Below are 23,113 nucleotides of genomic sequence, written 5' to 3' on the forward strand. Positions count from 1 at the left end.
ATTGAGGACTGTTACAGTTATTGGTATCAATTACCAGTGTAAATGTATGTTGATTTTTAATCTTAAAACGTGACGTAAACCCCCGATGGTATCATCAGATCAGTAGTCAGTAATTCGGATCTGAGATGATTTATAGCAAACTATTTTTAAACCGTCCGTTTTTAAATTTTTAAATTGTAAAGAAACTAAGATTTCAACTCCCTAATGCAAAGTTTACCTTGGATGGAATTGACAAATGTAAGTATAAAAAAGAAGATTACCAATAATCCAACTCGTCACAAGAGACCAAATGACACAGAAATTAACAACTATAGGTCACCATAGTGCCTTTAACAATGAGCAAAGTCCATACCGCATAGTCAGCTATAAAAGACCATGAAACGACAATGTAAAACAATTCAAACGAGAAAACTAACAGCATAATTTATTAACAAAAAATGAGCGAAAAACAAATACGTAACAAATCAACAAACGACAGCCACTGAAATAAAGGCTCCCAACTTGGAACAGGCACATGCATACAGAATGTGGCGGGGTAAATCATGTTAGTGGGATTCCAACACCTTCCCCTAACCAAGGACAGTGGTGTAACAGTACAACATATATATAAGATCGAACTATAATATTCAGTTGAGAAAGGCTTAACTCATCAGATGGATACAAATACAAATACTACACAGAGTGGACGTGGCCGGGTAGTTGTATATCCCAACAACAAAAAGACACTTAGTACATATCTGTGAGTACTAGCAGTTCCTGACAAGTAGTTCAAATCCACTAACAACTTATAAAAAAAATCATGCATATAAGACTAAAATATCAATCAGTACACATACAACATCCAATAGATTAAGTTTAAAACGTCATAAACACTCAGAGAAAAAATATGAACTTGTGCGATTACAGGTATCGACAGATTGTAGATCCATGAATGTGTATATGTATATAATAATAATATTTAGTTTGCTTTCAATCAACTGTGACAAAATCAATATTAATACCGATAAAAGCAATATTCAATGATGTCCTTACAGTGTTGAATTGGTAACCTTTTAGAATAATTGTATGTAAAGGATCCATTTTGGTCGTAAATATCTTGAGTTGTTTCAGTTCTTATACATATGTGGCTTTCAAATATTCGTCCTTGATTGTTGCTAATGAAAATAAACATGGAAAAATACTTTCAATACAAGAAAGAATAACTTGTTGGGGTAATTTTTTATATATTTTTTAGTACATTGGTTAACAGAGTCAATCAAACATTTCATATACATCATGAAATAACGATTTGGAATTTGGACTATTTGACTTATCTAATCAGTAATCTATTAAACCTCGTTGCTTCATTTTATTTCTTAAGAAAGCAGAATACAGTATAGAGATATATAAATTCTACAACTGCATCGAGTGTGATACGAGATTTATTCACTCGATTGAGCCTGTCAAATTTTCAAATTTAAAACACGAGGCTTGCTTACAAATAAAATTCTCCAACATTTAGCTGTCTGATTGTTTGATATCAAGTAGTTTGTAGATGACTTTGCAAAATGCTAACAATTGTTTATCTACCTTATGATTTAACATGTTAAACGCTACCAATATTTCCTTTGTAAGGTAGGCTCTGATTAATTTATTTCAATGATTTGTCATATAAGGTGTTAATTTCCCCTATTCACATGATACATCTGTATTTCATTACTTATATTTAATTAGCCATAACTGTTGATATTAATACTACGTAGGCCAAAGGTCAAATTAGAAACAATAATTAAAACGTCCAATCCAAAAGAATAAACTAATGATGTAGCTAATTGATTTGTCACGTGATTTTGAGATATTAATGCTTTTATTATCATCATCCCGAACATTTTTGTTATAATATGCAGACATAAATGCTTTCAAATAACATAAATGAGATGTTCGCATCTTGATAACGTAAAACAGCAATGTTAACATATATAACATGCATTTGAAACTATCATATTTTTCATAAAAATATTAGCAACTAGTGATACCCATGCTAAAGTTGGGGATTCTGAAGTTCTCAAAATCCTTTAAAATATTGAAATTTTGATGAATTTCTAAAGAGCAAGTGTGGACAGCACGAAAAGGAAAAATGGCTAAGACCTTACCGTATATGTATATAGCCTTTATTATACTAGGAACAACATCGTGTGCGGCCAATGCAACCCTAATATGGATTATTCTTCGAAACAGGAATTTCAGAACAATATCAAATGTTATCATTGTGAGTTTGGCTACAAGTGATTTCTTATTAGGGTTAATAGTATCTCCTATGGAAATGATGCATCATTTGTTGCTAGACTTTAACTTTATTGGATATGGATGCTTAGCCCATCAAGTTGTTAATGATTTTTGTGCCACTTGTGTCCATCGTACATTTGTTGTTAGTTGCAGTTGAACGATTTGTTAAGATTGTATACCCTCTGCATTATCACATGATAGCTACGAGATCCCGCGCAGTCATCTTAATTATCTTCACTTGGTTATTTCCCTTTTCTGTGAGTCTGCTACCTTTTATGGGGATACACCAAAACATGGAGTCGACTAACAACACGGATAGCGCATGTTCCGGCTTAGACATGCTACCTTGTCTATACTTGAATACTGTACTGGGTATGATTGGTTTGATTTGCGTCTTCATGACCATTCTTTACACGGCGATTATGAAAATTGCATACAGGCATGCCAAAGAATTGAGGAAAACTCGAATCCCGAAACAAAAGGGTAAGATCTTTAAATCGTCCGAATTAAAGGCATTAATTGTTTTAGTAATGACAGTAATGTACTTTGTTTTGTCGTGGGCTCCGTTTAGTGTATCTGTTATAGATGAATGTATGTCTGGGCAGATATCCACTTATTTTACACCAGCGATCTTTATAGCTTATTTTAATTCGACCGTCAATCCTTTGATATACGGGATAGGTAACAGGGAACTCAGAAACTCCTTCCTTGCAATTTGCAATAAACAAAAAAAGAACGAAATAGCACCTTTTACTACAGCATTTACTGCTATCTCAGCGACAGAGCGACAGAAACCACTATGTAACGACAGAGCGACAGAAACCACTTTGTAACGACAGAGCGACAGAAACCACTATGTAACGACAGAGCGACAGAAACCAGTATGTAATTCAAATGGAAAAAAACTAAACCTATGAAATACAAGAACTTTGAACGAGGATAAATGAGTTTACACAAAAATGGGATACTGTAGTTATGAAATACACTTCTGGCAGTACAATGTATTTATGATTTATTGATTGTAAAAATTAAGCCATCATCTGTGCTTTTAGTTTTACGTTGTTTATCTTTTCAACGGTACATCATTAATTTCTGTTTTACTGTATACTCAAAGGCAACACAAACAGAGGTGTTAGGTTTGGTACAAATGCCTAGTTTTCAAATTCATGATTTTTGTTTGGTTCACTGTTAACAAAAGACAACACAATAAGACGTGATTGGTTAAACACAAAGGAACATCTCTTAGTTCTTTTTTTCATCGGATTTTGATAATTTTATAGCTCAAAAAGGCGACCTATGGTCATAAGATATTTATTTGCATTTTTATTATTGAAATATATTCCAGGGTCTACTATTTTGTTATCTCTTGAATTGTCCTACTATATTATAATGAATGCAATTTTTCAACTTGGATTAATGTATTGTAGCGGTTCCAGAAATTAAAATAAAGATAGCCATGATATTGTAGGGCAAATCATTTCTGTCCAAATATCTATGGAAAACATAAAAAAAGATATCAGTTTACAAGAATATTGTTAAATCATCAGCTATCTCCTTTCTTGGTGTTTGGGTCATTTCAAATTTGTCCAGTATACGAGGCTTATAATGGGAAAGGCAAGATGCGCGTTTCTACAATTAAAAAACTGGTCAGTAGTACTTGAATGAGCAAAATGACGATGAAATAATCCTTCTGCTCGGACGAATTAATATTATAAGGTGTTATTTTCTTTGTCTTCTACAAACTGCTTTTACTAGATTTGGATTCAGGTATTGTCATGACATATCCTATGTATTTTTAGATGTCTGTTTGTATGTGCCGGTGTTGTTTTTACTTTCTCTTAAAATCGGAAACTTTTTTTGAATTATTTGCATTCGGTCATGATAATGTCACTTTAAACAATTTGTCAATCATGACTTATACGTTAGGTACTAACTTGGCGTTATATAAGAAATAGTTCACAGCAACAATGATTATGCCGCGTCATTAGTTGTGACTTGGAAAGAATTATAACAGGATGGTCCTCTCTAGTGCAACAGGAACTGTTTATTTCTTCTGATGACATTTATCCAATCCTAGTTTTTTTGGTAGAGGTCGGTTAGTCATTTATTAGCGTTCTGTGTAATGTTTTGTAGGCTGTCCTTTGTCTTTGTGTTGTCTGCCTTTCCTTGATTGTATATTTTTTGCATTGCCATAGGCATATAAATGCTTGAATGTTGGGTTTCTTTTTAATTATCAAAGCCCTTACCTTGACAGAATACAAAATTACATTCAAGTTGTTATGTACATATTAAGCCTTCTTTACTTGAACAAACAGTATCCAACCATGATATAGCTTTTAGATGATGCATCTCAACCTTTAACTTCGAAAAACGATTAAAACAAAATAGTTTACAAAACACAAAACAATGCTTAAGACTAAGTAACAAGAACACTCAACAAAAACAGAGTTTATATCAGGTCATCAAAAAGTGTAAAAACATTTTGCTCCATATGAGACACCCATCATGTTGCTTGTGTAAGACCAAACTCGTTGATAAATCTCGTTCTGTGATGGCACATTCGTAGAAAAGATGACGAGATTGCATCCAGCGTCGTCTATAAAACAGATTGTCCATAACGGTCAAACAGGCCGTGATAGCGTCCGTTATACATTTTCGTGTATTGTCGATTTCAAGTTACTAATCTGCACAATCTGTGGTTCGTTTAGAGCTGGAAAATACGTTAGTGTATGTATTTTTGAAGGGATGATTAATGTGTACATTACTTTATAATATTGATATGGTATTTTTCCAAAAAAAATCCCAAAACTAGCCAGGATCCTTTCTCCCATAATACCCCCAAAAAATACACTGTGCGATTCAAAACAAATTATGTCTGCTTGAGCAATGTTGAGGTAGAACGTCGAACGTGATTGATGAAAAATCAAAAAGCTTTTTCTTGACGAACTATGTATGAGGGTCTGGATAGTGGATAGATAAAAGAATTATGGACTTGACCTTAGAATTTAAACAAATAAAGAAATAAAGGACAACCCTTCCGGAATATAATGTATAAAAACTAGTTAAAGTATAATCATTTCGATTCTTCTTTTGAACATCACATCTAAAGGTCAGAATGAAAAAAAAATCCAAAGTTTAAAAAAAAAGGGACGAGTTTAATACACTACCAAACTATGAAATTACGACGAGTTATAGCAAATTATTTGGATGTTCTATACAAATCAGACGATTTAGCATGATTGCTAATGAAACAACTCTCCACTAGAGACCAAATGACACAGAAATTAACAAGTAAAGGTCACATACCGTACCGTATGTGAGTCATTTTCAAAATCCATGTGGATCATTTTCAAAATGGACTCCATCACAAGTTGGTTGACCGTTATGGAATAACCGTTTCACAAACGAGATCGGATATGATCCTCACTTCGTAACTACAATCCCCTTCCCTTTCATGAATGTTACCTACGAAAATATGCTATTTAGCGGATTTATTTACCCTTCCGGAGCACCTGAGATCACCCCTAGTTTTTGATGGTGTTCGTGTTGCTTATTCTTTAGTTTTCTTTGTTGTTTTATGTGTACTTTTGTTTGCCTGTTTGTCTTTTTACATTTTAGCCATGGCGCTGTCAGTTTATTATTGATTTATGAGTTTGACTGTCCCTCTGGTATCTTTCGTCCCTCTTTTAGATAGAAATGGTGAAAATATTTTTATCAACTCAATTCAATTCTAAATATTCTAATGAAATCTTAATAATTCATATGAACATATCTAAAATATGCAGTCTTGATACAACTGGGAAGGTTTATTTTACTAATTTCAATTGAAGTTTTTCTTATTTAAAGGATAACTAGCTAAAACTCTAACAGTATTTATCTGATAATTTGATGTAAGGTGAAGGAAAAATGGATATGAAAATCTTTCAATATAAGACGGTTTTTTTTTTGGGGGGGGGGGGGGTTTACAACACAATTGTCAAATTGTACATAGCTTTTTTTCAATATGATTGTTTTGTCATATTCATTATATCCTTAAATTTAATTACGTTTGGATAATCAATATACTTTTTATCAATATACTTTTGTCTTTCTATAGCCATAAATTTACACTTCATTACATAGTGGAATTCATCTCCAAGATCTGTTAAGTTACATACAGTAGTTCGCATACTCTTTTACTTGTTACTGAGTCACAAAGTATTAAATGCAATACATATTGTAGTAACAGAGCCACGTTCTATAAGCTATTTAGAACCCTTGCATCAACAGTTTGTTGGGTTTTGACAAGGCAAAATTTAGGCCTTATACAATGAATACATATCTTTAAAAGGAATTGTTTTTGATAACAAAATCAGACAAAATCTGAAATTGATTTGCGCAAATAACTATTGGCGTGATTAGTTTATGCGTGTGATGGTTTATTATGTTCATGTATATTAGTTCAATGCCATGTCAATTACCTTGTAGAAATATAAAACGAAAAATATAATTTTGAAGCAAAGTAATGTGAAAAATCCAAAACAAAACTAGCATGTAGGTGATGAAAACAATACATCAGAGTTCTATTTAAAACAGTTAATGTTGATTCAATTGCGAGGCTCATTATCGCAAAAATTAAATGAACATAATGTAAGAAATCTTATTCATTATTATTATGCATATGCCTGATAGTTTTTGATTCTATATAAAATCTAAGTTCTCAGACTTCGGCTTAAAGAACCCATCAATAGCAATACGAAAACACTGAGTGTGGTTTTTGTTGGGGGGGGGGGGGGGCGTAAATTAGCAAAAAAAGCACTACAAATAATGAGTCCAAAACCGTTAAATTATGTTGCACACCAGAATATTTCATTCATTGCTAACGGAGGCTGACATGCTGTAAATCGTTAAATTTATCGCAAATGTGAAATTCAATGTGAACGTGACGGCAGTGTTTCACAGATTTGTTTGTCGGGTGTGTGCAATTAAAAACAGATTTGTTTTGCTTAAAAAGGAACATCGAACACCATTGGTAACAAATGAATTTCATGGAGGATGAAAAGACCCATTAGCAGAAGCAGACGATTTAAGTATAAAAAAAACATGACAAACAAGAACGTGTCCCCAGTACACGGATTCCCCATCCGCACTATCATTTTCTATGTTCAGTGGACCGTAAAAATGGGGGGAAAATCTGGCATTAACATTAGAAAGATCATATCAAAGGGAACGTGTGTACTAAGTTTAGTAGGACTTCGACTTCATCAAAAACTACATCGACCAAAAAAAAAACTGAAGATGGACAGACGGACGAAAGGACGGACGAACGGAAGAACAAACAGACGGACGCACAGACAAGAAAACATAGTGCCCATAAATGGGTCATAAAAACATAGACCTAATAGTTATCAAAGGTACCAGGATTATAATTTAGGACGCCAGACGCGCGTTTCGTCTACATAAGACTCATCAGTGACGCTCGTATCAAAATATTTATAAAGCCAAACAAGAACAAAAATTGAAGAGCATTGAGGATCCAAAATTCCAAAAAGTTGTGCCAAATACGGCTAAGGTAATCTATGTCTGGGATAAGAAAATCCTTAGTTTTTCGAAAAATTCAAAGTTTTGTAAACAGGAAATTTATAAAATGACCACATTATGAGACCTTTTCAACAACTCTCGACACCGACTAATGACACCTACAGTTTACAGGTGAAATGGAAGGGTCGTCTCAAAAACTAAATACTAGTAACCCATTATGATCATACTCGATTTGGCGGTTATATAGTGTCTTGAATATATCGCTACATAAGATATCACAAAATTCAAATTAAATAAATATATTTCCCTGTCATACAATTTCTTATAACATGTATTCACACAACATTTCACGTTGAAATTGATTATTTATTACCTGAATCATTCGGCATCATGATCAGCTATCTCTTCAATCTTATAATTATGCGAGTTTCCGTCAAAAGAGTGTGCCCCATGCCATTCACAATTAATTTGTGTCTGTAAAAGATTTTATGAAATTTACGAAATTGTTGAAATATAATTACTGGATTGTCCGTTCGTCCGTTACACGCATTTAAACACGATCGAGTTGGTGTTTTTCAACCAATCTTCACCGTAACTGCTGTATTTTCAATTTTGAGAGTGTTAATTCAAATGTGTGATTTCAAATGTCGATGGAAAATAATCACGAATTTATTGACTGATGCAATTGTCCATGTCTTTAAAAACAAAATACCTAGTCCTTTGTCGTATAGTCCTTCTCTGTTCTTTTTTTTTTTTGGGGGGGGGGGGGGACTTACCCGACAAAATGAAGAGCATGCAGTAACTCTGAATGTGTGCTATGTGAGATAAAATCCATACTACGGAAGCCACAAAAACGCAAGAAAAGATCAAAAATGATTTAATCGGAATAGGAAGATACAGCAAGGGCCTTTAAACGTTTGGGCATTTTTTTTTAATGTAAATTTATTATATTCCGCTTTTCATAGTAGGTGCTTTTTCGTTATCCGTTATTTTTTTTGGCCGAACAATATTAGGGTGAGCTAATGTATCAGCCCCATCCTTCTGGTTGCTGAAGAGCATACAATAAAAAAAAATGTTTTTTCATTTTCCAAATTTTACCAAGACAGCTAGAAGCGCAACGTCCAAAAAGAAGAAATGTGATTTAAAGCCCATACTTTCTTCATACTAATTTTTTTTTTAAATATGTCATTTGGATTCTCTTGGAAAGATGTATCATTGCCGATCAAATAAATGTCAAGCAATGCAATCAATAGTGACCAATACTATTATTTTCTTCAATTTTCATTTTTGAGGCAGCCCCTTACATCTAACCTGTCGCAGTCGTTCTCAACTGTAGGTGTAGACAGTTGTAGTAAAGTTCTATTGATATTCGTGTCAACACCGAGTATTAACTACTGGGCTGGTGATACCCTCAGGGATGAACCGTCCACCAGCAGTGGCATCGACCCAGTGGTGTAAATAGTTATCAAAGGTACCAGGATTATAATTTACCATGTTTAGTACGCCATCCTATTTTAAGTTACACTCATCCTGAGTTATAAAGGTATGCCTTTTGATTATATGTGTCTTGTAATTCGATACATTACTATTGAACTTTTAACACGAAAGGTAGTAGATTAATCAGAGCCTTATCATCCCATCTTCTTTTAACTGAGAATCGGGCAATGTGTATGTATTGTTTTCCATACGAAATACCCGGATAAAGATCGACAAAAAGAAGTTTTACTCCTTAAATTTCAATTTGACGTCTCAAAATCCATGGCACAATGAAACAAAGCGAACACCCTAAATGTGGCGTAAATCCACTGAATATTGTACAATCAAGATTGGAAACAAAGTACAATATATACGATGCAGTAACAGTTAATTAAATTCTTTAGTTCTTTTGTTTTTATTAATGTATTGCCAGTAACTACTCCTACAATATGTGCTATTATATTTTGCTGTAATGGAAATAAAAATCACAAAAATGTGTGAATTATTTAAATTTAAGTAGATCGGTATGATATGAAAAAATATGTAATATTGTTTTTTTTATTTAATAAACAACATGTTCTTTTGGTGACGTAGGTTGTATTTGCAGGAAACGTATTTTGTAAAAACAAGTTCATAAACATCCGTACTTATACTGTTTGGGCTTGACAATCAATGCTCTACCTCTAACTACAAGGATGCATTCAGGGAAGATTGTGTTTCTCTTCTTAATGCTATCGTGTTTCAGATGTTTGTAATCTAAAGAAATTAATGCATTGTAGATTCAGAATTGTTTTCATTTTTTTTTATTTCGAGAATAGCGACGGGATAGCTTTCATAAAAAGTAAAAAAGGGGTGCTCGCGTTTCTCAAATATTCGTGCATTTTTTTCGGTAGTTCAACCATTGGAAAAATTACTATACGCATAATTGTGATATGTTATTTATAGTTAGCCTTTGATTTTGGAAGTGAAATATTGCATTATGTCAAGTGATTTACTAGCGGAAATTGTATTTACACTTTTGTTACATTTTTATTAAGAACTTTCCTTCGCATTTCCCTTTAGAGATGTGCACAGCATCAATAAAAAAAAGAACGAAAATACAAAGACTGCACTGAAATACTGGACAAAATAGTTATCAAAAGTACCAGGATTATAATTTTATACGCCAGACGCGCGTTTCGTCTACATAAGACTCATCAGTGACGCTCAGATCAAAATAGTTAAAAAGCCAAACAAAAATGAGACAAAACTGAAAAGCGGTGTATTCAAGATATACCCAGACGAAACCAAATCTGTTAAGGTTTACTGTGACATGACTTCAGATAGCGGAGGATGGACAGTATGTTGATTACTTACTTTCTTTCTTATTTTTCCGTACGTTTAATGGCAGATCGCATAAATACAAGAAAGAACATATGAACAGATTTACTACAAACAATGAGAAATTATGATTTAATTAAAAATTTAACACCAAAAGAACTTCTAAAGGAAATAAAAGAGGGTTCAATTACCAAAGTGAATGTGAGTAAAGCAATTTAATTATTTATTAGTAGTTCATTAAGAATTTTCTTGAAGGTATCTTCCAAAGTCGACGTCGTATTGGTAAATCGATATAACTACCATGTTATAACATTATTTTACTATAATTCTTACTTGTGAATAATAATTATTCACTTTATTTAGTTAATCATTTAAACATGGATATCATATGATTGTTTAAGTTCTTTTTTAGAATCTCTTAATTTATGTGTCCCCTTTTCAACTTTCATTGTGTCGTTACCCGACAATACGCGTAACGTCGGACCATATGAGCATATATGCAAGAGGTTATAATCATACGCGTATGGTCCAAATACTCATATAGTCCGGGGCATATATATACATTTATATATATGATGTTGTATTGCTGATATCAATACGATAATAGATATACACAAATAACGTATTATGCTGTTCATTGTCTAGATTGTGTTTTACTTGTATAACTAAGAGAGAAAGTCTTTAACAATCTTTAATAAATAATAAAATCATTTAACTTCTTAAATTAGGTTATTCAGAGGCGTATGGATGATTCGGTTAACTTTCAACGTAAATAGTTAGATTGTGAAAATAGATTTGGGGACATCACTAGAGAATTCTGGATCGGTAAGTTAATTGATTTGAAAAATGGAGAAATAAAGGGTATAAAATTTGAATTTGTAACAGAGAAAATAATGTGTTTTGAATTTGAATTTTCCTCGGAGTTCAGTATTTTTGTGATTTTACTGTTTGATAGTGTGAATAAAAATCATTCGTACACAAAAGAAAGAGTGTGATGATAATTTTGAAAAGGAAAAAATATAGCAGCATTACTATTTCTTAAGATGAAAAAATGTGCGATTCTATCAAACAAATATTTTATCAACATTCTAAATAACTTGATTACTGAAGGCATTGAGTTAAGGTGGTACCTAACACTACGGGGAGATAACTCTGTAAAATCAGCTAAACGTTTTAATAACGTTGTGTTGTAAAGGGTAAATTAAGCTTTTCAAAGATCAAAATAAGTTTTTGTCAAACTGCTATATAACTAGTGTAATTTTTTTGAAAAAAATGGTTGGTTCAAATTTTTTGAAAGTTTTATATTTTTGTCAAAGGGTCAAAGTAAATACTTTGTCAAAATTTTAAGAAAATTAAACGAGCCAAATTAATGTTAGTTAAAGTGTTGGGTACCACCTTAATTCATAAGTTGACATCAAGCGGACAGTATGAGTTGAGGATTGACATTTATGATACAAAGAAATACAAGAAGTTTGCTGTGTATAAAACATTCATTATCGGAGATGCGGCATCGAAGTACAAGTTAACTGTTGGTGACTATTCAGGAAATGCTGGTAAATGCCTTAAACATTTACTAATCATGCTAATGCATAGAAATTACTGTTATTTTCTGATGTTTAAAGTCAAATTCAAAGAGTATTACAAGTACTATTGAAAAATATATATGTGAAGGAAAATAACATAAAATTCAAAACTTAAAGACTGTTTTGTTTGCCTTTTGTCATGTTTTTTTAGGCTTTTTTTTAACAATATATTGAATTGCATTTTGAAAAATGTAATATAAAAAAATGTCCAGACTTCATGTAATAATAACAAACGAATACATTATATTCACTCGCATCGTGCAGTAAAATGTAAAATAAGCATACGATCTTTTGAATACTCATATTTAAGCTATACAAGAACTTAATAAGTATCTTATTTGCGAAAACAGTCATGGGGGTGTTGCGTTAATGTCTTAAAAGCTTGAGTTGGAGTCCCTCTGACAGAACATTTCAAAGCGCCAGTTTGAAGTTTTAACATTGTTCTATTTATTTAAAACAGTATATGAAAGCCATTTATTTCACGGAACAGTAAATAGACCATCTCATTTAGTCTTAGATGCATGTTTTTTCTTAGTTGTCAGTACTGTTGGGCACTCTCCGATCTGCACTTAAGGTGGTATGGGTGTCTTCCTCCATCTTGGATTGTAAAAAACAGAGAACCAAAAGGTCCAGATTTTCTATCAAGTTAGCAAAATTTTATGCAGGAAGGCAGATATTTAATGTGAATTTTCATTTAAATGAACCAGCTTATAAGAATATAACTTATAAATATTTTTGCAAATGTTGATTATTTACTGGTTGTTTTTAAAAAATCAAATTGGCATTTTTGGGGGAGGTAACTCTACAACGGAAGGATTCTACATGAAATTTTCCTATTTTGTATTTTAGCCGGGATAAACGCACGGTGACCCCATCTTTTCTTTTAATATTCTCAAAGCATTTTCTGAAAGCTATCTTTTCCCTAAGATTTTAACAACTCTATCATTTTGTTTAGTTTTTAATTACCAAATGGTGTTTTTTCCTGTATAATCCATACAAAATGTGTCATTTTGTCACATCCTGTAGCTTGATAAAACGCACGGTGACCTATCATTCTGATTTTATTTTTCAACATAATTCAATAGATAATACGTTTTGGCAAAGTATGAACAAATTCTATCATTTTTATTTAAGACTCCTATACCACCTTAATGTCTTTTTGTTGTTTGGATATACAAGTACCCGGCCACGTCTACTCTGTGTTTTGATAACAAGTATTTCAATTTGTATTCATCTAAAGAGTTAAGTCTGATGTTATAGCTTGTTCTTATGTTGTACTTTAACAGAACTGTCGATGTTTAGAGTGAGGGTTGGGAGACCGGTAACATTTTGAAGCCTGTCACATTATGTATATATGTGCCTGGTCCAAGTCATACATATTTTGGTCAAACTCAGGTACTTTCGAGTCTTTACTTTACGTTTCTAAATATTTGATTAATGTTTCAAGTTATATTTGCTAAAATACTATTCATGTTATTGAATCTGAAGCCTTAAAGTGGTTTAACAATCTTACATACAATCATACTTTTTTAATGAAAAACATATACTGGGTCACGAAAACGATTCATTTTTGTTTAACATCATTGGTAAACATTACTATAACTATAAATCGTCAAAATAAGTTTAAAATTGAAACTATACTTTGTTTGTTATACGTTGTTTCTCAAGCACTACGGTAGCAGATTGGTTAATGTCCCCTGTGATTATCTAACATCAACCACCTACAATTGGTATTTATCAATTGAGCAGAAATTATGAAGCATATTTCTTATCCGAGGCATATATTACAAAATGTACCTTAGCCGTATTTGGCACAACTTTTTGAAATTTTAGATCCACAATGCTCTTCAACTTTGTACTAGTTTGGCTTTATAAATATTTTGATATATGCGTCACGGATGAGTCTTATGAAGACGAAACGCGCGTCTGGCGTACTTAATTATAATCCTGGTACATTTTATAACTATTTCAAAAGAAAGATATATGAATTTGGTGTTGATAATTTCTAATTTTGAAAAGTGTTTTTATAAATTTCACGTTTATTTATCATGGGGATTTTTAATGATGTTCTTAAAGACATATGTAAGCAGCATAATTTTCTCTTTTTATTCCATGCCTAATATACCAAATTTGAATGCAATAGCCTGCTGCATATGTGTCAAGGCCAAATTACTGTTAATTGTTCTTAAAACCCGTGGCATCAGCTAACAAATAGCAAACATACATTGTAAAGTTGTAACAAAAAAAGCAGTATCTACAAATGTATATAAAAAATAAATGATAATGTATGACATATAACATCGGTACCCTCTGTGCAATGTTGTGGTAAAATTATTTATATGTAAATATATTTCCCACAGTACTCCTATACAACTTGAACCATGTTCCGATCCCAGACAAAAGAGACGATTTTAAGCTCATTCTACTGTTTCATTGTGTCAGAGCGTGTGTCAAGAGTAAATTAACTATTTTTTCCCGGAATGATGCTCATGTTTTAAAATTACGGCTTGTCTGTCACTTTATCCTTGTTATACTTGAGGTCATCTTTGTCTAGCACAATTATCCTCATATATTCCAAAAAAAAATGGCGACATGTTCGAAAATATGGTGCACATTTACAAAACGAAACACCGTGTCTGGTATTCCGATCATCGGATTCGTATGTTCTATGGAACACATGTTTATAATTATTTGCATAACCTAAATGTTTTATTATTTTAGATAACACCTTGATGAGTAGCAATGGTATGAAATTCACCACTATCGATCAAGATAATGATACCCCTGAAAACGGTAACTGTGCACGACTGAATAGGGGATCTTGGTGGTATAGTCAATGTATCGGTAGTGATCTCACCAGCAGATATGGGCCTATTTGGGGAGGATATACACATATCAATTCAACAAGTATGATGATCAGAAAATTTTCAGTTGTTTTTCATAGACAAATAAATAGAGATTTCTAATTTGTTCCTTTTTTAATCATGCTGTTATCATAATACTTTTTTCTTGTGTAAAAATACAGAATACAAGTTTAAAAATTATAGGTCAGTACCTACCAAATAAATGTGTTTCCTGAAGCTAGTGACATACTCACTACCATTAGTATCATATTATTAATTATTGTCTCCAATTTCAGATTAAAGTATCGTTGTATTTATAGACTATCACTTTAAGGATTGCCTTTTTGTGACTTTTTCTCGTTTAATATTTTGGACTTCCGTCGTCCGTCGTCGTCTGTTATTTTTACAAAAACTACTAAAACTACTGGGCAAATTTAACAAAGGTTGACCACAATCGGGGTAACTTGTTTTTAAAACTGTTATAAATAGAGAAAATCTGATATGAGAAGAAAATTTATGTTCACGTTGTTGAGCGCTACCAATTGTCTATACACGTCAAAAATGTCAGACGATTTCTTATAGAAGATATTGCCCTTAATTGACAAATTTTAACATGCTTTTCGTTTTTGACTATTATCGTTAAAACTTAAATTTCTCAGAACATGATTGTAAATAAAATGAAAAGAAAATGTGGTATGATTGCTATTTAGACAAAATTTCACAAGAGACCAAATGGCGCAGAAATTAAAAACTATATGTCACCATACTGCCTTCAATCATGAGCAAAGCCCATATCACAAAGTGAGCTATAAACTAAATTGTTTCTTGAATAATTCCGCATAATGAAATATCAGCAATGAGAAGAATTTTTATAAAAATTGATATTTTGTTTTGATAAGAATAGTTTTTAGTGACTTGTTCATTTTGTTTTACAATGGAGTGATCTGAGCAGTTTTCTATCTTTTTTGTAATCAATGTCTTTGCATATTATATTGGTAAGAAAAGTAAAAAATATATTTTTCATTGGAAAAAAAAGGAATTTTAAAAATGTATCGTCCTCCTTACAAAACTTATAATACCCTATTTCCTGTTTCCATATCATTATTGTGACCACACTCTCATTTCAACACTTACCAATTGTATCGCAATCTCCTGGACTTGTAAATTCTGACATACTGCGCATGACAAAAAGAAGATTTGGTATGACACAACTCTCTACCAGAGACCAAGAACGTCGAAATAGAACTAAAAAACGGTTATTTTAAGTAAAACAGTAAATAAAATTGAAAATGCAACAAAGAATGTGGCATAGAAAGAACTTCCACTCCATAGAACAGACAACCTAAAAGACTACCTATAGATGAGAGTACCCACACCAGGGGGCTAGCTTTAGCTGAACATTTACCAAAAAAGTGTAATTGTTCACACATACTTCGAATTATATAAATGAAAGTCAAACATGTAACAATATTATAAGAACATGTGTAACGCTAGCAATTCAAGCCGTACATACAATCCCAAATCATAGAATCCATGAAACCAACACGTATTAAGTAAAAACACGAAATTCAATATCCACGAATATGCAAGTTTTTCTCAACCCACGAATATTGGACCCAGGGAAATAAATGAATTCAGAGTAGTTAACGTATTAACAAACAAAAATTTCACTGTACAGATTGAAATAGCCAGATATTTTATTGCCTAAAATAGAAAAAAAGAACAATCGGTTAACAGCCCTCACACGCGACATATAAACAACCGAACGAAATTGAGAAGCAAGTACGGAGGATTAATTTTAATTGGAACTGGTTTATATGAAAGAAAACAAATCTAATTTGAATACACACCTTTGCAACAGTTCTAAGGATTGTATCATCCCAGGGCTAGATCACCTTAGCTGTATTTAGCACAATTTTTGAAATGTTTGGTCATAGATGCTCCTTAACTGTCTACTTATTGGGCTTTCTAACTATTTTGATCTGAGCGTCAATGATGAGTATTATGAAGACGTGTATGTCTGGTGTATTAACGCATAGCCCCTAGTAACTAATCCTAAATCGTAGGGATGCGACTCCTCTAGGTAAGTTATCTTCCTTACAAAAGAGGGACGAAAGATACCAGAGGGACAGTCAAACTCATAAATCGAAATTAAACTGACAACGCCTTGCTAAATATGACAGAAGACAAACAGACAAACAATAGAACACATGACACATTACGAGATTGTTGACCGTTATGGAATAATCGTTTCCCAAATGATATTGGATATCTTCCTTACGTAGTAACTACAATCCCCTTCCCTTTCATGTTCTGTTGTTTGTCTTTTTGTCTTCTTTCGTATTTAGCCAGGCGTTGTCAGTTTATTTTCGATTTATGAGTTTGACTGTCCCTCTGGTATACCCGTTCTCATTTGTGAAACAGTTATTCCATAACGGCCAATTGCAACATATGGGGTTTTCAGCCACCCTTGCTGTCAAGTTTGTATGTCAAAGCAAAACTGATAAAGGACAGATACACAGCGCCAGTGGAATCAGTTTTGTTGAACGTGATGTATAAGTACGCATCCACGTCCTTCCAAATTTGGACGTTAAGTACGATTCCTCTTTTAGGGATACCACCACGTTCTATATATCTCAAGGTATACTTACATCAATCATGTGTGGGTACGTACCTGATGTTTTGCAAGATATAATTTAGTCCTTATACAATCAATACATATTTTCAAATAGGAGATGACTGCATTCCGTGTCGAACATTTCTGCAAAACCTACCTCGTGTGATCATTTTTTATTGAATATTCATGAACAATTTGACACTAGACATCAGGAGAGTAATATTCAATCACCTGTCAACAGTTTTATGATTGAAATTATTTAGACGATGATATGATATATTAAAAAATCTGGAAATTTCTAATGTTTAACCTTTATTTCTTAAAAATTTGCGTGATACATTCATTATGCTTTTATAGCCATTAAATAATTTCCTATATCTTGCTTAAACTGTCTTTGAAAAGATACTTTAAGAGACACAGAAATCAATTGATGATCTTTATATATAAAAATCAATTAAACTGTAAGCTTTGAAAAGGAATGGTTTTGATACCAAAATCGGACAAAATCAGAAAATTATTTGCGAAACTAACTATTGGGGTGATTAGCCCATGCGTGTGATGGTTTATTATGTGAATATATATTAGTTCAATGCCATGTCAATTACCTTGTAAATATTTTAAAGGAGAAATATAATTTTCAAGCAATGTTAAAGGTAAAAATCCGAAAACAAAATCAGAATCTAGTTGATGAAAAAATGCAACACTTTTATCAAACAGAATAATGTACCGTTTTGTAAAAAACAATAAACAGTAGATGACAGACGTATGTTTTTACTGTCTACGTTTGACAATAACCATGGTTACAAAAAACACGCAAACAAAGACAGTGTCTGAACCAAATATGGACACATAAAAGTCATTATCCGGAATACCAGTTTGCGGAATCTAAAAGTGAACGCCTCTTTCAGTTACCACAAGCACAAACCGTAGATTCCAATCAAAGTCTTATTGTTGTCTCCGGGATCCTGTGTGTGGGTTAAATACAATCATTGTGCTGTTTCTTTCGGTGGATTTGTCCTTGAATGCGATATGGCCGTCTTCTGTATCCAGCACTACATCTGAGAATCGGAACTGATCTGTTAACATGATATCCTGGCAGATGCGTTACCTCCAACGTCATTTTGTATTATATAGCTTATTAATTTCTAACAACCCTTTGACGCCAATGACGCTGTTTAAAAAGCGTTCTTTCTTCAACGGACTTTCTTCCCAATTCAATAACCATTTTATATGTATGTTGATATTGTAAATCTCATTACGTTATCCGAGGGTATCATCAGCTCAGTAGTCAGTAATTCGGAACTGACATAATCTTTTAATTTTTTTTCTAAAATTGTCTGTTTATAAATTTTGAAATTATGAAGAAACTAAGATTTCTTCTCCCTAATGCAAATCTGACCTTGGGTGGATTTTAGCAATTTTCAAGTGCATCTTGGTCGGAAATCTTTTCAACTGTTTCGGTTTCTTATATTACACATCCTTGCCTTTCAAATATTAGACTTTGTTCCATATGAATATTATCCTAGAAAAGCGCCTTGAATGCACGAAATATGTTACCTGCTGTTTTTACTTATAGTACATGGTTTAGCAGAGTCAATAAAACATTTCAGATTCATTGTGAAATAACGAATAAAGTTAGGACTACTTGCCAACTCTAGTAATCTATTATTCATCCTGCTTGGTCAATATTGTTACTACAGTAAACAGACGTAAGTATAGAGATGCAAAAACAAAGATTTATACAGAACAGCTATAAAAATGTCATGATTGTTGTTCTACTAAAGGATGTGAAACTACCTTCCCTACAAGTACAATTATCTAATACGTGCGTCTGGTGTATTAAATTATCACTATGGTACCTTTTATAACTGTTAAAATCACTGGGTCGATGCCACTGCTGGTGGACGTTTCGTCCCCGAGGGTATCACCAGTTCAGTAGTCAGCACTTCGGTGTTGACATGAATATCACTTATTTTGGTCATTTTTTTTAATTTCCCGTTTACAAAAGTATGATTTTTTTTCGAAATACTAAGGATTTTCTTATCCCATGCATAGATTACCGTAGTCGTATTTTGCACTTTTTAATGGAATTTTGGATCCTCAATGCTTTTCAACTTTTAACTGTTTGGCTTTATAACTATTTTAATCTGAGCGTCACTGATGAATCTGATGTAGACGAAACGCGCGTCTGGCATATTAAAATTGTAATCATGGTACTCTAACAGTTAGCTGGCTGATTGTTTGATATCAAGTAGTTTGAAGATGACTTTGTACAATGCAAGCAATTGTTTATCTACCTAATGATGTTACATATATAACGCTACCTACATTTCCTTTGTTAGGTAGGTTCTGATTTAATAACTTCAATGATTTGACATATTTGTTGTTAATTTTCTCTATTCACCTGATACAGTAGAATTTCATTACTTATATATGATTAGCCATAACAGTTGATATTAATACATCGTAAGCCAACGGTTAAATAAGGGACCGTAATTAAAACGTCCAATACAAAAGAATAATCTGCTGATGTAGCTAATTAAGGATTTGTCACGTGATTTTGAGATATTAATGCTTTTATTATCATCATCAAGAACATTTTTGTTATAATATTCAGATAGTTCGTCGTTCATAAATGCTTTCAAATAACATAATTGAGTGGTTCACTTCTTGATAACGTAAATCAGCAATGTTAACATATATAACATGCATTTGAAACTATCATAAAACTCTTAGCAACTAGTGATACCCATGTTAGTGTTGGGTATTCTGAAGTTCTCAAAATACTTTAAAAATATTGAAATGTTGATGAATTTCTAAAGAGCGTGTGTGTACAGCACCAACAGGGAAAATGGTTAAGACCTTACCGTATATGTATATATCCTTTATTATACTAGGAACAACATCGTGTGCGGCCAATGCAACCTTAATATGGATTATTCTTCGAAACAGGAATTTCAGAACAATATCAAATGTTATCATTGTGAGTTTGGCTACAAGTGATTTCTTATTAGGGTTTATAGTATCTCCTATGGAAATGATGCATCATTTGTTGCCAGATTTTGACGTTATTGGATATGGATGCTTAGCCCATCAAGTAGTAATGATTTTCGTGCCACTTGTTTCTATCGTCCATCTGTTGTTGGTTGCAATTGAAAGATTTGTTAAGATTGTGTACCCTCTGCATTATCACAGTATAGCTACTAGATCCCGCGCAGTAATCTTAATTGGTTTAACGTGGTTGTTTCCCTTTACTGTGAGTCTGCTACCGTTTATGGGGATACACCAAAACATGGAATCGACTAACACCACGGATAGCACATGTGCTACCTTAGACATGCTACCGTGTCCATACTTAAATACTGTACTGGGCATGATTGGTGTGATCTGTGTCTTCATGGTCATTCTTTATTCGGTGATTATGAAAATTGCGTACAGACATGCAAAAGAATTGAGGAAAATTCGGATCCCGAAACAAAAGGGTAAGATTTTTAAATCGTCGGAATTAAAGGCACTAATTGTTTTAGTAATGACAGTGATGTACTTTGTATTGTCATGGGCTCCGTTTAGTGTATCTGTTATAGATGAATGTATATCTGGGCAGATAGCCAGCTATTATACACCAGCAATATTTATCGCTTATTTTAATTCCACTGTCAATCCTTTGATTTATGGGATAGGTAATAGGGATCTCAGAAACTCCTTCATTGCAATTTGCAGTAAACAAAAAAGGAACGAAATAGCACCTTTTATTACGGCTACTACTGCTGTCTCAATGACAGAGCGAAAGACAGCAGAAACCAATATGTAATTCAACAATGTTCAAATGGAAAAGACTACATCTATAAAATACTGGAACTTTGAACGAGAATGACTGAGTAACATAAAAGTGCAATTTTGTAGTTATGAAATACACTTTTTACGTACAATGTATTTATTATTTATTGGTTTTAACAATTAATCCAATGTCTGTGCGTTTGGGGTACTTTTTGGGGTTTCCATTTGCTAATAGAAGGCAAGACAAATAAAGGTAACAGGTAAAAAGTAAGATCACAAAAATACTGAAATTAGAGGAAAATCAATTCGGAAAGTCCATAATCACATGGCAAAATCAAATAACGAAACGCATTAAAAACGAATGGACAAGAACTGTCATATTTCTGACTTGGTACAGTCATTTTCAAATGTAGAAAATGGTGGATTTAACCTGGTTTTGTAGCGCTTACCCTCTCACTTTGATGACAGTCTCATCAAATTCCGTAATATATAAAGAACTAGTTTGTAAAATCATGATCATGGTTTTCTGTTAAGTTTACTGTTAATCAAAAGCAACTCAAATAACAGTGATATGTTGTAAACAAAAGACTAGTTTTCAAATTCATGATCATTGTTTTTGTTAAGTAAACTGTTCATCAACGGCAACACAAACATATCATGTGTATGTGATAGGTTATAAACAAATGACTAATTTTTAAATTCATGTTCATTGTTTTCAGTTTAGTTTACCGTATAATCAAAGGCAACACAAATGGAGGTGATAGGTTATGTACAAAACACTTTTTTCAAATTTATAATCATAGTTTTCTGTTTAGTTTACTGTATAATCAAAGGCAACACAAATGGAGGTGATATGTTATGTACAAAGGACTTTTTTCAAATTAATAATCATTGTTTACTATTTAGATTACTGTTAATCAAAGTTAACACAAATAGAAGTGATAGGTAATATACAAAGGACTAGTTAACAAATACGTGCTCTTTTTAGTTTACTATTCATCAAAAGCAACACAAATGAGGTGATAGATTATATACCAAGGACTGGTTTTCAATTGATGCTAATGAAAGGCAACACAAATAGAGGTGATATGTTATAAACAAAGGACTAGTTTTCTAATTCATAATCATTGTTAACTGTATAGTATACTTTTAATTAAAGGCAACACAAAAAAGACGTGAAAGGTTCTTTTCTTCTTCTACGATACGTGTACTGTAGCGGCTTCAAAAACGTTGAAATATCTAAGGAAAACATGAAAATATAATCAATTTACGTGCATACTGTTAAATCATCAACTTTTTCCTTTGCTTTTGCTTATGTCATTTAAAATTCGTCGATTGTACAAGGCTTAAAATGGGATTAGAAAAATGCGCGTTTCATCAATATAAAACATGGTGCTTGAATCAACAAAAATGACTGTGAATAATAATCCTGCTCCGACGAATCCAGATAATAAAGTGTTATTTTCTTTTTACGAATGCAACCTGATTTTACCAGATTTTTTTATCATGCATCTTATAAATTTCCACCTTCTAAATATTGCATTCGGTTGCATAAGTTGACTTATTACAACGTGTCAATCATGATTTATGAATTAGGTACTATTTTAGGGTTATATAAGAGATAGTCCCATCAACAACTGGTGATATCGCGTCATTAGTTGTGCATTATCAACGAATTGCAACCGGATTTTCATCACTAGTGCAACAGGGAC

General features: G+C 32.6%; 2 protein-coding genes and 1 long non-coding RNA gene across 3 annotated transcripts; all 3 read left to right on the forward strand.

The window, feature by feature from the left end:
- Positions 1–2,369: 2,369 nt before the first annotated feature.
- LOC134690004 (putative trace amine-associated receptor 3) lies at positions 2,370–12,631 on the forward strand. Its single transcript, XM_063549974.1, has 4 exons — positions 2,370–2,522; positions 3,299–3,326; positions 11,608–11,707; positions 12,625–12,631. Exons 1-4 carry the CDS (start codon positions 2,370–2,372, stop codon positions 12,629–12,631), a joined length of 288 nt encoding a protein of 95 aa, XP_063406044.1.
- Positions 12,632–13,008: 377 nt separating this feature from the next.
- LOC134691036 (uncharacterized) lies at positions 13,009–15,210 on the forward strand. The gene is made up of 2 exons (XR_010102085.1): positions 13,009–13,559; positions 14,886–15,210. It is a non-coding gene; the product is annotated as an uncharacterized LOC134691036 (long non-coding RNA).
- A 5,046-nt stretch (positions 15,211–20,256) lies between these two features.
- Positions 20,257–21,435, forward strand: LOC134690005 (adenosine receptor A2a-like). Its single transcript, XM_063549975.1, has one exon. The coding sequence runs from the start codon at positions 20,476–20,478 to the stop codon at positions 21,433–21,435; it is 960 nt and encodes a 319-aa protein (XP_063406045.1). The 5' UTR covers positions 20,257–20,475.
- Positions 21,436–23,113: the final 1,678 nt, after the last annotated feature.

This window comes from Mytilus trossulus, chromosome 11, assembly GCF_036588685.1.
Source record: "Mytilus trossulus isolate FHL-02 chromosome 11, PNRI_Mtr1.1.1.hap1, whole genome shotgun sequence".
NCBI lineage: Eukaryota > Metazoa > Mollusca > Bivalvia > Mytilida > Mytilidae > Mytilus > Mytilus trossulus.